Source organism: Atractosteus spatula, chromosome 12 (genome assembly GCF_055471065.1).
Source record: "Atractosteus spatula isolate fAtrSpa1 chromosome 12, fAtrSpa1.hap1, whole genome shotgun sequence".
NCBI classification, from domain to species: Eukaryota; Metazoa; Chordata; class Actinopteri; order Semionotiformes; family Lepisosteidae; genus Atractosteus; species Atractosteus spatula.
Genome location: NC_142717.1, coordinates 33,217,005 through 33,233,890, shown reverse-complemented (window position 1 = coordinate 33,233,890; position 16,886 = coordinate 33,217,005). Strand labels below are relative to the sequence as shown.

The following is a 16,886-nucleotide window of genomic DNA, read 5'->3' as shown; positions in this document are numbered from 1 at the left end:
TAATAATTTCCAAATTCATTTTTTGCCACAATGAAGCAGTGACACTACAATTTTTAAATTGGTCTTTTTTTTTAAAAAATTTAAATTTCGGAAAATAGAACGCTAAATAAACAGTAAACTGTTCTCTTTTTGAAGAGATAGGAAATGCATTAATGGTCTAAACAACATGAAGTGCAAAGTAGAAAGGAGAACAAACAATGCTGTTCAGTCTTGAGAGCTGTATGAAAGGTTAGCATACAGTACAGTTCTGGAAAAACAGTGGACCCTGTTTTCTCCTTACCCAGTTTGAAGTTTTTTCACAAATGCCGTTTTACGAACAAACATTTGCTGCCATGTTAAAAGTAAGGTATTGCTTAAGTTGACAGAAAGAAAAAAAATTCATATAAATCATTTTAGGATTTTATCTGCAATTCTTCTGGGAAAAAATACACATCATTTACTATATTATAGCAGCCAGTGCTTCCTCAAAGAAATTACTTCACTTCACACAATCTCTGCCTTGTCAAAATCTGTTCTGTTTCAAAACACTTAATCATAATACAAGTACTAGAAATGCTGTAAACATAGCATAATTAATAATAGTGTTACAAACGGGGGTTACAAAACTGGTGACAATCAGGATTTGACCGAGTGGTTTAGTCAATAAGTGAAATAATTATTCATAACCCCCAACTTTTAAAACTTTTAAGTGATTTCTAGAAACATACCTGTGCGGCTGGTAATGTATAATTAGAGAAATATGGATTCTTTGTTCTCTGGCACAGCTTTGGTGAGAGGAGTAGTAATCCAGGCACACTTGGTTAAACAAATATTTATTACAATTACACCGGAAACAAACTACACTACAGACAACAAAACCTACAACACACAAGTTACACTATGTACAGTATTTACAGACAAGGCATTTCAGAGGCCTAACATTCTGGTCACCCAGAAAACCCCAGACTGTTACTAAGCGTTAAACTCATAATGCCTACAGAGGCCACATAAGAAATGAGCTGCAGTTAAATCTCTCTCTGCACTCTGGCTGTCACAAAATAAATGGGAGCCTATATCCCTATCCATAAAAATGCACCCTAAGCAGGAAAGACATTTCTAACTGAGGTATCTTTTACCCAGGAAACCCAAGGTCCCTAAAACAGAATACCATGCTCTCTCTTATCAAGGTTCAAATACTTAGCTCCAGTCAGGTTTGGTTTGGATGATGAAGTAGGGGCTCTCGCCTAGTTCAAGCTTCAGGTCCCAACTCCTCCAGACTCTTCTCTCTTCTCTGATGTTTGTTTCTTTTCTTTCTTCTTCCTCTTCCTCTTCATGTCATCTGATACTATGTGTTTCTGTACTGCTCCTTGACAACCCATTACATTAACCCACAACGTACCTAGATATACTAAGGTAAACTTTACAATTGTTTCTGCTCAAGGGACCCTCCCAGACCTCAGCAAACATCCTCTCAGCTTTGAAGCTATAAGTGTTTACTTTTTCAAGTGTCACAAACTTGATCTAAAATCTAAGAGACACTTCTCAGTCACCTAAAGCTGTAAAAATAGTAAATTAGGGAGAGTGAATAAATAACACATACTGTATTACAGAATGGATTAGTACGAGTTTTGTAAAAATGCAATGTTACCTTATACAGTGTAATATTCACACTATACAATGAGCCTGCCTAAAGTAAATAAGAACTAAAGTATAGGCAGCAACCTATTGTAGATTGGTGAATACAATGTTTCCTAGCAAGGAAATTGTACATGAAAAGTGAATAGCAATAAATGTTTTAGCAGACGAAGGCCACTCCTATCAACAGATAACAGACTAACTTCACATTTCACCCAGTGTTGTCTTTAAGACCGGTGATAATGATGCTTGTACTCTTGATTTAACAACAAACTACAGTAACTCGCCAAAGACGATGTCAAGTCCTTGTGACAGACCTGGCTGCAAATATAGGGCATATCTTACCACAAAATGGTCTAAGGGGACAAGTACAACAACCACAGTGAATAATGAAGCATGAGGATGCACCTCAATCATGTGCATCAAGAATGTATATATTGAGAGTCCTACTACTGTGGATCTACCATGCCTTTCCCAGAAAAAAGAGGGCAGGGACAGATCTGTCATCATGACAGTGACCCGAGTGTACAGCCAATGCAGTGAAAAAATTAGAATGTGAAGTGGCTGATGGAACACAAAGATACCCTGGTTTGCACACAGTCCTGATATAAACATTGGAGGCCAAATGTTGATACATCAATATTGCAAATGACAAATAAGGAGCACGGATAAATTGTAATGTTACAGGGTATTTGAAACATCTTTACTGCACCTCCACAAATAAAATCAGGAGCCTGAAAACAAGCAACCCTTTCCAAAGCAGAAGTCCCCACTTGATATTTTACTGATCTATGAATTAATATTTTTTTTCCTTTTCCCCTTATTTCCAGTACTCTAGATAATATTCTAGTTGATCTCATTTAGTATTACTTCTCATTATTTAAATATAAAAAATAAGACTTACTGTGCCTTTTAGGGGGTTTTAAATTTATATTTTGCAAGAGTTTACTAAAATCCAAGCCTTTGTATGGAAATCAAATTTAATTCTATTAAATGTTTCTTGAAATGTCTTTTTTTCTTAAACATGTACATATGTAGTTCATTTATAAACACTAATGTTAATGATGTGTCACTGTCATCCATCTATTTTTTAATCACCCCTTCTAATTCAGGACCACTGTATCTTTTTTTAATGTTGCACCATGTCCAACTGACATTAATGTGACGGAACACAAACTCAAAAGGCTAAAAACCATGTAAAACTGAAAAACAAGACATTTCTTTCAGAATCTGTCAGCTTCTGAAAATGTTAATGAAATTACAGTTACTAAAAAACATGAGATACAAGTAGCAGATAATGTTACCATTTTAACTACATTATTCTACAGTAAATCTGGAAGGCAGCCTGTAAAGTTCTTTATCACACAGATCAGTGTTGATAGAGATTTAAAAACATTGGAACTTTCTTAATATTCTAATTTATAATTTAATATGGTCATTTAATGAGCTAGCACATGCGATTGGTTTTATCTGTATCCACAAGCCACTTGCTACACTTGGCAATATTCTGTACGGTTCTAGGAAAAACAAAAGCAGACAAGAAGGCCACACAAAAAGAAAACAAATGAAAGATAATTGTGTTTGCTTCTTTTTTATTACAGTCACACTGACAAGTTAAATCATAGCAGTCATGACCAGACAGTACAAGGTAGCTTGAGCAATGATTCTCCAAAGATATTAAAAACAAAATAAAAAGCTACTGAATAACAGCACATTCTGCACTATGGTCCACACACAAACCATCAGAAAGACAAGTACCTGTCCAAAGTAATTACGAGTTAACAGAGTCTTTCTTCTTCAGCTCAGTGTAGGACACAACAGCAAGCAGGGGGCAGCAGAATAAATACTTTTTTATAACGCGTTAAACAGAGCAGGAAGATAAACATTTCTCTCTATGAGGTATTTAAACAAAATAAACATGATAAAAATGAACACAAACAGCTGAAGGACATAATTTACTTTTCAAGTGCCCTCAATGTTTTAGAGTGATATTTTTGATATTGTGGAGTGAAAATAGGTTTGATTAAGTTGATCTGTTTCATGAAAATGAACCTGAATTGTAAAACAATCACCCCTGTTCAAATATTAAACACTGGATATCTAATCCCTTTTTTCCTCAGCAGAAACAGGAAAATACATATGCATAAATAGGGAGGTATGGTTCACCTAAGTTGCTATTAATTGGCATTACATCTCAGACTAGATTTTACCTACATCCAAAACATATATATTCTTTTTGTCAAAAGATTTTGAAAAGACTATCTCATTTCGAAATGTTTCTGTGTGGATAACCTGTGTCCAAGCTGAATCAGATATACCTATATCTCAAGAATGCATACATACTGTACATGTGTGGCAGTACATGTGTACATATACTGTAAAAGTAATATATACATATTGTACAGTATGCATACATATACTGTACACATCTGAACAGATCTAATCTGTATGCTTTCAATGGAATAAGAAACCCCCTTTTTCTTATGAAACAAAACAGCTTACAGTCATACAATTAAGTATAAATTGTAAGTGTCCACATTTTATAAACATTTTCAAAAGCGGCATTATTAATGTTGAGACCTGTCATGAGTAGAAATATCTACATTTCAAGGCCACACACAGACAAACCACTACTGTACAACTGTGGAAGATGTAATTATTTCTCATTTTAACAATGCAAGGGAAAAAAAAACAGGAATGTTAATTTATTACATTTTTGGTCTTAGGAAACAAAATGGAAAATGACAAGTTGAAAGAAATCAATTCTGACTCCACATAAACTCTGCAAATAACTCTAAGATTTTTAAATTACCTCATCTAACCCACTGAAATATTCATATTTTAAGTTAAAAAAATTTAATAATTTTACGTTTTGGTTAAGTCAGTTTAGGGCAATATTTTCAAAAGAACAGTTACTGTTATTAAACAGGAACCTCAAAGTAAAGAATTCCTTGGTAAACACATTACAAAAGTTAAACAAATTGTACAAATTGTGTACAAGAAGGGGAAAAAAGGATGTTACAGCACATTTTATCATTATTAATGACAACAATTCTATCAGGACTGCACCAATTGGTGGCATTCTGTTATTTTTTCTATACTATATCACTGTCATAATAATGAATAATAATAATAAAATGCACAAGAATGTTCATTATTTTACAAAGGTAATGTAAGGGAAGCATGAAGTCAGCAAGAGTCTAAAATCAGCAGCATTAACTGCTGGAACACAAGTCTTTGTTCGTTTCTTCATGTACAATGAAGTTCCCATAATACCTAGCACATGGAATATTAAATAATATATTAAAAGGACTTGTTTGAAGATCTAGACAAAACATCATCGGGAAAATGCTAATAAAATATAGCTTCAGTACACAGTATAGACTTATATAAAGATAAACAGTATAGACAATTCATCCACTGTGGGCTGATTTTGTGCCTTCTACGTGCAAAAAAGTGCAATCAAGTGTAACAGTAAGACAAACTGCCATCTTAAGTATGAAGAAGAAAAAAGCTGAAACTTTTTACCAACATTATTCTTTTATCATTTTATAAAGATTTTATGAGTGACTGACTTTAATGTTTGACCCTGAAATAAATGTTTTAAAACCTCAAACGTTCTTATGTTTTGCATATGTGAATGCATTCTTTTACCTGCATTGATCAATCAACAATTCTCCCTGAAAAATAAAAAGCAATCTAAAGTATTACAGGCCTTTTAATAGCATGAACATGAAAACAGTGGAATGTAAAGGTTAAACACTTTAAGTGAATATTACCACTTAACTGCGAAAAGCTATATACAGAAATATAATACTTAAAAGACTAATGCAAACATCATCTCCTTTTTCTCTAAGTCTTTTGTGCACACCGCTTTCCAAGAGAGTATTGTTTGTATCACACAATTTATAAACACACAATACAAAATTAACTTCAGAGGCTCCAAAGACAGCCAATGACTTGCATTTACCATTTTAAGGCTTTCCACAAAAAAAGTAAACAAGCATTACAAAAGTAGCCCCGTCTCATGTGGAGCAAAAGAATATACTGCTTGAACAGTGTCATGTGAAAAAATAATCTAGATACACAATTAGAAAACATTGTATGTATAATTCAAAGGGAAAGCAAAGAAAGTACATTAGATGGTGCATATTGATATACCAAGGGACTTTAAGATTATCTTTCTAGGTTTTCCTGTGACTTTGAAATGTTTCACATTTTTCCCCAACACTGAGCACCTTTTTATTGTTTTGCCAAGGTATTTAGAAGGATTAATATTTTTTACATTACGCCATTTCTTTGGGTTAAGTATCTGGTTTTACAAGACAAGATAAAACTAAACAATAAAAAAGTGCTCAGAGTAAGTTACAGACTGAACACCACTTGTGCTCTACAGAATTCACAGTAAAACAAATACCTATGCAGATTTTTCTAAAAACCAAGCTGCTTAAGAATCTGGAGACTTTTAGTTATCCATTTAAAGTTAAATAGATTCACTCTAAAAACCATATGCTTCTTTCAATAAATATTTTAAATCAAAGCCTGCATAGCCTCCACTCTTTTCAACAAGTGCTTTCAATATTGCTGATATTAACATTGATAATAAGAGGTGAACATGTAGGCACTATACACCCTCAACAACTATGTTTTTCAGTTATACTTAAAGCTGCAATATAACATACATTAATTTCAATTGATGAAGAATACGGAAATTATTTTCTAAATAGTGTATGTATAATGTTAAATAAGTGTAAACAACAACATCCAAAACAATAACAGAGGGTATAATCAGACATTGCAGACTATCTGGATAGTAACAGAGCCCAAGACAGAGTTGCTATTGTTTCAAGGCATAACTTTTTCAACCCTTTTCTCCTTTATGCTTCTCTTTCTTAGTATGTGACACTGATATTAATCTAATTACCAAAGCAAAGCACTGAAAATTACTTGATGATATTTGAAATATTAAGCAACCTCTATATGAGAAGTAAAAGGAAGTTTACTCCAAAATAAATAATATTTGGGATTGTAGCATTAACTACTGACTCAGTTTAACTGTTGAAATAAACAGTACAGCCAATGCAAGTAAATTACAAGAACAATGCAAAAGATTGTATTACATGTAACATAACTAGCTGTGACTTTGTTTTGAATTTGGTTTAAAATAATTAAATTTGCTTATGTAAAGTGATAATAACACATCTAATGGTATACGTCAGTGATCAGTTAAAAGTTTAAAGATGAAGAAATCAGATTATTTTAGATTGTTTGAAAACTACAGGTGATTAGAAAATGTTTCACATGTCAAGAAAATCTTCAAATTGATTTAGTGAAAAAAATATCAACATGAAGTACAGCTCTTGCATTAAAAAGAGAGGAGGGTATCAACAGTCACTTTTCTTACAAAAGCATTTTCTTCAGTTAGAGCCTAAATTCTTTTCTTGATGGTGCTGGAACACTTCATGAGTAAATAATTTCAAACAGCATATTTAGATACCTTTTTTACATTTGTGAAAGAACAGACGTCAAATGGTACAATGGTTTTGTTTAGAAAATCCTGCCATGTGCCTGCCATCCTGTATTGTTGTACTAATGTGCACAAGTCATGCACAATCCTCATGCTACAGAAAGTACAAGCACTAAAATCTGGTGCATCTAAAAAGGGAATTTCAAACGCTCTCTCCTTTATTTGTGTATGATATTTTAAAATGACATTATCAAAATCATTACTTATTGATTCTTTTCCTCAAACATTGTTGTTGCCCCTATTTGAATGTCATTTTATGATACATACTATTTCACATAGTATATGCATTGATAGACTAGTATTAGGCAATTATACGGGTATAATAATTCCCATACTGGTAAAAATAACAACTTTGTTTCAAAGACACACTTATGCACTGATAAGTTTTATTTGTACTGTTTTTCTTTTTCTTCATACTTACAGCTGAAATCCTTATGTAAATACAGCAAACATCCGCTGTGCACAGAACCGACATGGAGTACCTTAGCATTTCACTGTTAATGGCATAATTTCAATTTGTAATAGGATTTCTCCCTCTATGAGACCAAAAAAATATGCAAATGCAATCTGCCGAGAGGTGTGATAAATAAGAAATCAACACTTTCACTTCCGCATGTAAACCCCACCAATATTTCTTAGTTTAGATTTTCTTTCTAGGTGTTATTTTGGACATTGCTATGAAAGTTTATTACAAAATGGAATCGAAATGCAAAGTAAATATTTCAGAGAAAATAAATTAAAACTAAAATGCTCTTGTGTTCTTTCAGTTTTAGTTCCAGTTTGTACTTTAAAAAAGTAACAGTTTTGCTAGCATGGGCATTTTTCGTTCGCTATGTCAGAGCTGTATTGTAAAAATATAATCTAATCCAATTAAAACATTTTTTAACTGTGAATACTATTAGCTATTATGTTGGATGAATATCTCAAATCATACTGTAAGGCTGAAGAAGGCGGGTAAAATATTAAGCTAACATGATTTATAATATTTAGAAATAAACCAAAACCTGACTAATTGTTTTGCCTTTGTGCCAACAGTACATGGTCCACATGTATACAGTATATGTGTTACGGATGAAAGAAAAGACAAAAATCCAATATGAAATCTCTCATTATCTTTGTCAGTTGCCATTGTTCAGATTGTAGTCTTTGACTGTAACATACATAACCATTCATTCAGTCAGTCTAGAGTTTTTGGTCCACTGAGCATTTAAGTTTTTGAAAGCAAATCTGTGCATATTTAAGTAAAAGGTAACAAGATTATCTCTACCAGTACATTACGACTAAAGTACTGATAAGCAAAAAAAGGCTTCAGTGTGTAAACCTGATGCATTCTCATATGAACTTGTGCATGCCCATACTGTATCTACATACAATATGAATGCAGAAGTATTTGTTACTACCTTGGTCATGTCTCTTCATGTAATGTTATGTTTTTTTGTTTGTTTTTCCATTTAGAAATTGCTGGTCCCCTGAGCACACAATTAAACTGGCTTGTATCTTATTTTTGCCTTACCTATCATATCTTACCAATCATTAAAATCTAGTCAGTAGTCAAAAGCTACTGCACTGCGCCTTTATGGGTGTTTAAAGGTTTTTCAGTCAGATTCTTCTTTTTATCAGTCTAACACTGTTTCAACTGAACATTCCCAAGACCATCCTATGCAAACACTTTTTCTTTGTTTTTTAAAGGCTGCTTCAAAGCAATAGTTAAGCTAACACAAAAAATAAACATCTCACAAAATGAATACACCACTATTTCACTGAACAAAGTTCACTAATCACAACCGTTAACGTTTTCATCTTCCCATTAGATTTTTGTTTAAAACATGCACAGTCAATATGTTACAATTTTCACCCAAATTAAAACAAAGGAAAGAAACAAAATCAAAGGTGCTTGGTTTCCCTTCAAATATTCTTTCACAGATGAAGCACATTCACATTTTGAGGCTTTCATGTTCCTCTCCCAAGCAAAAAGCAAAGACAAAACAACTGAAGTTGTAATAAATACAAGCTAAGAGGTGGAAGTAGCATGTTCACACAGTTAAATTAAACCCTCACTCGTCTGACTAACCGTGTAGCACACCCCAATCTTAAGCCATTTTCTCTCACCAGGAGAGCAGACTTGGGCTCTTACAATAACCTTTCAGTTAAGTTTCTTCAGATCCTCAGGAGTGAAGTCTGGGCAGAAACCATTGGCCAGTGTTGTTGATGGGGTCTCGGCACAGCTCTCAAAACCCGCCTGATCTGGATAGAGGTATTGCTTTGCAAAATCTGGATGCTGATCCGCAAAGTTCTTAAAATCATCTACCATAAGGGAACAGAACACACAAGATTAACGAGAAAGACGTTAAAAATAAAATTGATACATTTATATAAATCTTTTAAATACCAAGCCATCATTTAAAATGACGGCAGCTAGAACTTCAAACCTATAGAGTGTAATTTAAATAATTAATTAAAGGACAGTAAATATTTTGCATTTTCTCTCATTGGATTCCACATGTTTTTGTTTAAGATGATCTGTAAAAGGACACACCTGAATATCGAGGGTCATCTGTTTTGCAAAATGTTTTCAGCAAGTGTAATAAAGAACGAATGATATTGATTTTGACCTCTCTTTTGTGCACATTTAATACCCACACTAATAAACACCTGGCTAAAGACATTAACAGACCTTGTTTGCTTTGTGCACATTTTAAGGTATCTGTATTTCTTTGCCTGTGCTTAAGTGGTTAAATGCATTTATACTAGATTCCATCTCCATTTCAGACCTGTCAGTAAAATACTTTTAATTTGTCCTATTTAATGGAGTTTGTCTTTAGTTTTGTTACTTTGGCAAGCACAAAATTCCAGCTACTGTAAACTAAATCCGTATTCATGTACATTGACTAAGCTCAATGGATATTCCAATTACTAATTTTATTTTATTATGTGTGAAAGATATTTAAAATGTTTAAAAGGTATTTCAGATTGTTTTAAAAGTACTTTTAAACAAACTGCATCTTCCTTAGCTGCCTGTGGGAATACTTGAGCTTGAGTCCTAGTAGAAAAATGTAGTCTGCCAGGATCATCTTAGCAAAGATATCCCTGGGGGTCACTTTTAAATTTAATCAGTATATTCACTGAGTATTCATTAACATGTGATTGTGTTCAGGGGTAAAGATTTGTGTTCAATGGACACATTTTTAACTCAATTTAAAAGGAAAAACATGTACCTTTAAAATGTAAGAAAACTTGAATATAGTGAATAGACAAGATGCATTTAGTCTGTATGTTCTTTAAAGACATCAACTTTAAAAGAACAAGAGATTAAGCAAGACGATGACTCCTTTATAATGGGAAAAAATGTGTGTTTACAGTTCTTACCAAAGCTGATCTTTCCCCTTTCTTCAATGTCTATGGCGCAAAACAAGTCTGCTACATTCAGTTCTGAAACTCCTAAAGCTGTCTTTAAAATGCAGGCTAAATCTTCTTCTGTGATTGGCCCATCTTCTTCTGTCTCAAACATCTATTGAGAGAAGGGAATCTTAAAAAATAGCTAAAAAAAATATTTTTTTCAACTGACCTAGAAATCCATTTGCAAGAGCTTTATGTATAGTAATCATAAAACTAATTTTTAAAGCAATGTTGTCCACCATAAATAATGATATTAACATTATAACAATTACTAGAAAGAATAAAACTAAATAATAGTATTAATCTTTCAACTGAAATAGTAGAAAATAAAATTTGATAAACAGCATGCTGCACAGTTTTAGTCAAAGGAAACTGCTGTTGTGGCCTAAATTTGTTTGATGAGTCTGTTAAGTTTAATCAAGTTTAATAAAGCATCAAAACTCAATTTCTTTACTGGGCTGCATTGTGCTGTATGCTTAAGAGATCCAAATTGGTGACAAATCAAATCAGTCAACTATAGTTTATCAGTAATTTCCTATCTACATAAAAGTAATATTTTATTGTCAGGTGTAAAAAATATGAGTTACTTAATGTGTCTATTATATTTGTATACATGATCCTTATAAAGCACATCTTAAGCACTTTAGCATCCTCTACTCTTCCTATTCATCAGGTGTTTAGTGCTAGCATGTTAGTCACAATTAGTTAATAAATGCTTTATAACTTACATTTAAAAAAAGCATTATAACTTTCAATTTCTTTGTGAACAACATACCTTTATAGGCATTACAGTCACTCTACAATGAAACTCACCAAAGAATTTACTGACAGCAAAATAAGAACAAGACTTTATTCAGACTGTTCTCTGTCTGGAAAGAACAAGCTGTAACCATGTAATTCATGTTTTGGAAATACTCAGTGTTTTCTTATAAATAACGATTCAACAGCAATGTGCACATGTATTACTACTCCTTTTCCCCTGTTTTTCTAAATTATAGACAAGATTGTTTAAAATAAATTAGCCTACCTTAAAAGCCAGTTTTATTGTTTCCAGTGTTTTAGATGGTCTGCATACTACAGATAAGGCAATCACATATTCTCGAATGTCCATTTTGCCATCCGCATTCTGAAAGAAATGTAATCAAAACAGAAAGAAAATCCTTAAATAGATACATGTTATGTGATAATGCAACATGTATAAATCTTCAATATCATCAAAAGCTGAATATAAGAGCACAAAAAAGGATACAAGCAAAAGGAAACTGTTTCTGTTAACTGTTAACTGAATTAACCACGATCCCATCGATTCCTTTCTTAAAGCTTCAATGGCACAGCTGGTTAACTTTTCCTACAGTAATCAAATTGAACTTTCACAATAAGTGGTATATAAGAAGCTCAAAACTTTTGGATAGTTAACAACATTTTAATTTCTTGGTATGTAGAAAACTTCTGCAGGTTATATTGCGTCAAACTTCAGAAAGAACAGCACAGGAATTTTATATTTCTGTCTAGTACACGTATAGTATTTTATTTAACTGGCAATTATAATTAGTGAACAATTTATAATTATTTGTCAAAACTGCACAAACTCTTCAGAATGTATTTAAAAAGTCTTCAAGGTTTAATTAAAGTAAAATTAAATTAATCAGACACAAACAACTTTTACATGTACCTTTTAAATGAAAATACACAAGTCACACTTCTAATGTCAGAGAGCTAAGTTTGCGAGAAGGTTATACTATCTCCAGAACTGTTTAATGAATTACAGCACAAAAGTGATTACTACAACTATTAACAGTGAATAAAATTACTTTACTATTATAAATGTGAATATAGGAAAGACCAATATATTGTTAAATTGCAATCGAAGACCTACCTCATCAAAGAGTGCGAACATGTCTTTCAATGTATCTGAGACTGTGAGGTTTAAATATTTGGCAAAGTCCTCTATGTTCAGCTTTTCACCTTTGAACAGTCTTGCCCTGTTGCCATATTCTTCAAGCTCCTTCTCAGTTTTCTCTGGTTTTAATCTAAAAGAAAATTCCAAATCTATGTTTTTCATTCTACCAATGTGTATTAAGCATGTATAATTGGCAAGGATGCAGCAACTGATACTACACTATGTGCTGTTCTCTGTAAACAGAGAAAATATATTTAAAAAGTGCAAATAAAAAGCAAATGTGTTGGAATGCTTTTCAAGACTTTAAATCTAGGAGCAAAGTGTCTTTGAGCCCAAAAGGGAAAGAGGGAACTTTTAAAAAAATTAAACAGGAACAAATATTCAAAAGAATACAACGCCAACACCTGGATGTTCAAGAAAATATGGAAAAAAAACAATCAATCAAGCAATCAATAGAAAAGCAGTGGGCTGCTCAACATCCATATTATTAGGGGATCTTAATTTTGTTCTGGGCATGAAACTGTAATCCACTAAATCACAGCACTAGAGGTCCTATACTGGCTACACTGTCTTCCTGACATATGCTCAGTTATTCATATTATTGTTTTACATATACAGTACCTTACAAAAGTATTCACCTTCCTCCAATGATATCTCATTTTGTTGAATTTCAAACAAATAATACACCTTTACTGACATTATTTTTAAGCAAACCTTAAAATGCTCAAACTGAACACCTTTGTAGGGGAAAGTAGTGGAATGTCAGGAATGAAGAATATAAAACTAAGATATATGGATTGCATAAGTGTTCACCCAGGTGAGTCACTACCTATCAAAGACAACATCTTTACCAGCAGTACACGTGCGAGACATCATCCCCTTGAAACCCACAGATCTCGCTTTTTTCTCACTTTTCTCTCCCCTTCCCTCTGGTAAGTATTATAGGAGAATAAAAGCACAAACCTCCAGATTTCCAGATTCAGAGACAGCTTCTTCCCACAAGCTGTCAGATTACTGAACTCTACCCCTACACTGGCTCACACTGATTTTTTTTCCTGACACTGCTTGTCTGACTTTTTTTTAAATGGCATGTTATTTAACTTGTTGCTGTTGCCTCTGCCGTTCGGTGTTTAAGTTTTTGGTGACTCCTTTAATGTCTTTGTATTGGAGCAGACATGCAAATAAGCCATTTCATTGCACTTGTGCATATGACAAACAAACTGAAATGAACTGAGATCAGGACGTTTATTTAAGTGTGTTTTATACACCAATTAAAGGTTGGCTGGGGAGCAAATTAAAAATAACTTTCCATTACACAAAACATATATTCTGACCCTTATTATGAACGTCTTATTGAAGATATAATTTTCTTATCAATGTGGAACCCAACTCTAAATGCAAATGACCAAGCCTTATGACCTAAAAGACACATCTTAACGTGTTTTTGAAAGATATACTTACCCCAGTCTTCTAACGAGTTTTGCAAATTCTAAGAGGCATGTGTCCACTGGAAGTCTGAATTGGCCTTCAGCCATGGCTAGCTGGCAGTCCTCAAATGAGTAATCTGTAACAGGAACCTCCAAAGCCCTGAATCAAAACATCCCCATGATAATACCGAAAGACAACATTGGCTTTCCAATTCCAACACAGGAGTACTATAAGAGGTCATCAATAATCAAAACAAAAAATACATACTGCAGTACCCACAAATGCACTTACTGGAACAAATGTCTCCACAATGTATTCAGCCATACACTGTATTACATTAAGTAAATACCCATTTGCAAAAAATCACAGAAAATGTGCTGAGTAAATAGGCAAGGTGGACATCTGTGAGATCATTTCGAGGAATGTAAGAGGAAAATACTTAGCAATTAGATCTCTGCATCTGCTAATGCAGAAAAAGGCAAATCTACATTTCTGCATGTGACTTACTTTGCCATCACACTCCTCACATTGTTCGCAAATAAAGCAGGATTCTTCTTCTCCTCTTCAGAAGGAGTGTAGATTGGTAGGTACTAAATCAAAAAAGAAATAAAGTATAGAAATGATTTGCAATGACCAAATATAAATCAGGGTTTAAATTACTGGGGAATTTGAAACCAGGCATGCAAATGTTTTACTTTGGGCTCTGCTCATTTAATATAGCCAATAACCCAACTTTATCTCATAATGTGAGAGCTGGTAACCATGGTGTAGGGGAGAACACCTTGTCAAGTCAGAGGCTCGAGTAAATCAAACAGAAATCCAGCCTGAATAAAAAAATGATCATTTGAATTTCTTTGTACATACATTGCAGCGGTGTTTTCCAACCTTTTCCAGCTTAAGGCATACTGCTTTAAAAGAGCTGTTTTGTACACTGGCTTCCACATATAGTAAATATATGTTGCATGAGAGCCTTTAAATAGAGAAACATGTGATGGATTTCACTGGCCCCATTCACAAGGACCAGTAAGTAGTGTTGTCAAATTAACATGTATATAAACATGGAAGTTCATGCCTTATTTAACATTGAACTATTTAAAGATAATCTAGAAACAACTATTTCTATTTATCTTACACAAGCTTTTCACTTGTTGGCAGAATTCTTATTTTCATTAATCATTACAGAAATTTAGCGATTCACAAATAACTTTGTGAAGAGTACACTGAACATACTTTTTCAGTGCTTTTTTGAAAAACCTTTTTATTAATTAATTTATTCATTCAAGCTAAGAGTCGTTATTAGCTCTTTATATGAATGCATAAAGAATAAGATTTTAAGCACTTATAGCTTCATATTTAACATTTTTTAAAATGATAGCAAACTCTTATCTGTTGTTCAAGGAGTCACTGCAGAAATTCACCAGCATCATGGATTTAGGAATACTCACAACCTTGAAAATCAAAACGTCTTGACAGGATAGGTAAAGCATCTTCTAAAAAAATCAATTTTGAATCTCTGTGTAATTTTCAGATGGTTTATATAAAATATACCACCATGAGCTAGTAGTACTATATCTAAACCTAAATTTAATTATTTGATTTGCAACCTACTGGCTTGCAATTTTGAAGCACAACTATCATTTTTGCCTCCTGTGAATATTGTGTCTTTTGTTCTTCTGTAGCACTGGAAGCTATGATCAATCCCAGTATGTCACAGAGTATGTGCATGAAGACGTGCATGAAGATTTTTTAGTTGGCTCAAAATAGCTATTTTTATTTATTTTGGAATATATCAATGAAAACTCAAACGGATGTAAACCACTGTGAATCTCAACTTGTGTCACTGAATCTCTTGGTGCAACATGAATGAATTAATAAATTAGAAAAACTCAGAACAATAGTAGCATGCAAAGCATGATTATCAAGCATGTCAATGATCATTTAAAAACCGCCTAACCCCTGTGGTATGTTGAAGGTGAGATTATGATCATTTAGATTATGATCTTTTTATGATTTTAGGATGATGATAGAGATTATGGGTCTGATTTTGAAAAACTACATCGCAGATCAAAACATCTCTTTCTTGAAACAAATGTCACATACTTAAATCTTAGACTTTGTTGGCTCAGATCTCTAATTCATTTGACAGGTAACCCCAAAGATAGGGATTTCCAACAAAGTATGAACGTCTGGGTGTCAAAAGGCATGCTATGTGTTGCCCCAGGGGATGAATGAGTTAAGGGATCTTTTTAGTTTTTGTTATAGCCATGCCAAGTTACAAGTCTTGCTTCTAACCTGTCAGATGTGCAAAGCTGGCATTTTCACTACCACGTTAGGGAGGGAAAATCAGCTGGTGTGTATTCAAATGAACATGCCTCTACTGAGCAGGTGCACCACAAAGCCATGAGTGACCTCCTGTCAGTCTTTTAGGACTCAATGACTTGACCTTACTGAGGGGTGTGGGCCAGAGGCATTGATCCTCCTTCGAGCTGATGTGGGCTGCAGCACAAGTTGAACTTTGAATTCGTAAATAAGAAAATCGATAAAAAAAACTCACTTTTAGATTCCTTAAAAATGAAAATGACATTACTAAATGACCAGAGAAACAATATAAATCAACAAATGAAGATTCAGATAAAAAAAACGTGAACAAGTTATGCAAAACCAACTAATTGTAAAGACAACATAAATAAAAAAATAAATAATATAAACAAATAAAATAATCATTTTAAGAATTCAATAAGCCAAGGACCCTCACATTTAAATCTCAACAACTTTACAATTTAATCTGATTAATCTTTTTGTATTATTTAAAAAGGCTTACAGCAGTTATTTGTTCTGCAGCTTCTGTAATAAAGGTATTATTTTGCTTCTGTCAATTTTAATTTACAGTATGGAAGCAGACTTAGAAAATTAAGAAAATGAAATGTGGTGCATTAATCCGTTCCCAAGAATGTATGTATTTCTATGTATAAATGTTTTACTTTGATTTTTTAACTTGTAATATTTTAATTGCTTTTTGAC

General features: G+C 33.1%; 1 protein-coding gene across 1 annotated transcript in view; it reads right to left on the bottom strand.

Annotated features, from left to right (window-relative positions):
- Window positions 1-3,189: 3,189 nt before the first annotated feature.
- The window catches only part of LOC148822939 (lysophosphatidylcholine acyltransferase 1-like), a 66,721-nt gene continuing 53,024 nt past the window's right edge, over window positions 3,190-16,886 (bottom strand). The window contains exons 9-14 of the mRNA XM_088929037.1: window positions 14,373-14,455; window positions 13,899-14,024; window positions 12,414-12,567; window positions 11,565-11,663; window positions 10,508-10,649; window positions 3,190-9,445 (exon numbers count right to left, since the gene is read on the bottom strand). Coding sequence (XP_088785163.1) covers window positions 9,285-9,445; window positions 10,508-10,649; window positions 11,565-11,663; window positions 12,414-12,567; window positions 13,899-14,024; window positions 14,373-14,455 — 765 coding nt within the window. The 3' untranslated portion in view covers window positions 3,190-9,284. The remainder of the gene's footprint in view (window positions 9,446-10,507; window positions 10,650-11,564; window positions 11,664-12,413; window positions 12,568-13,898; window positions 14,025-14,372; window positions 14,456-16,886) is intronic.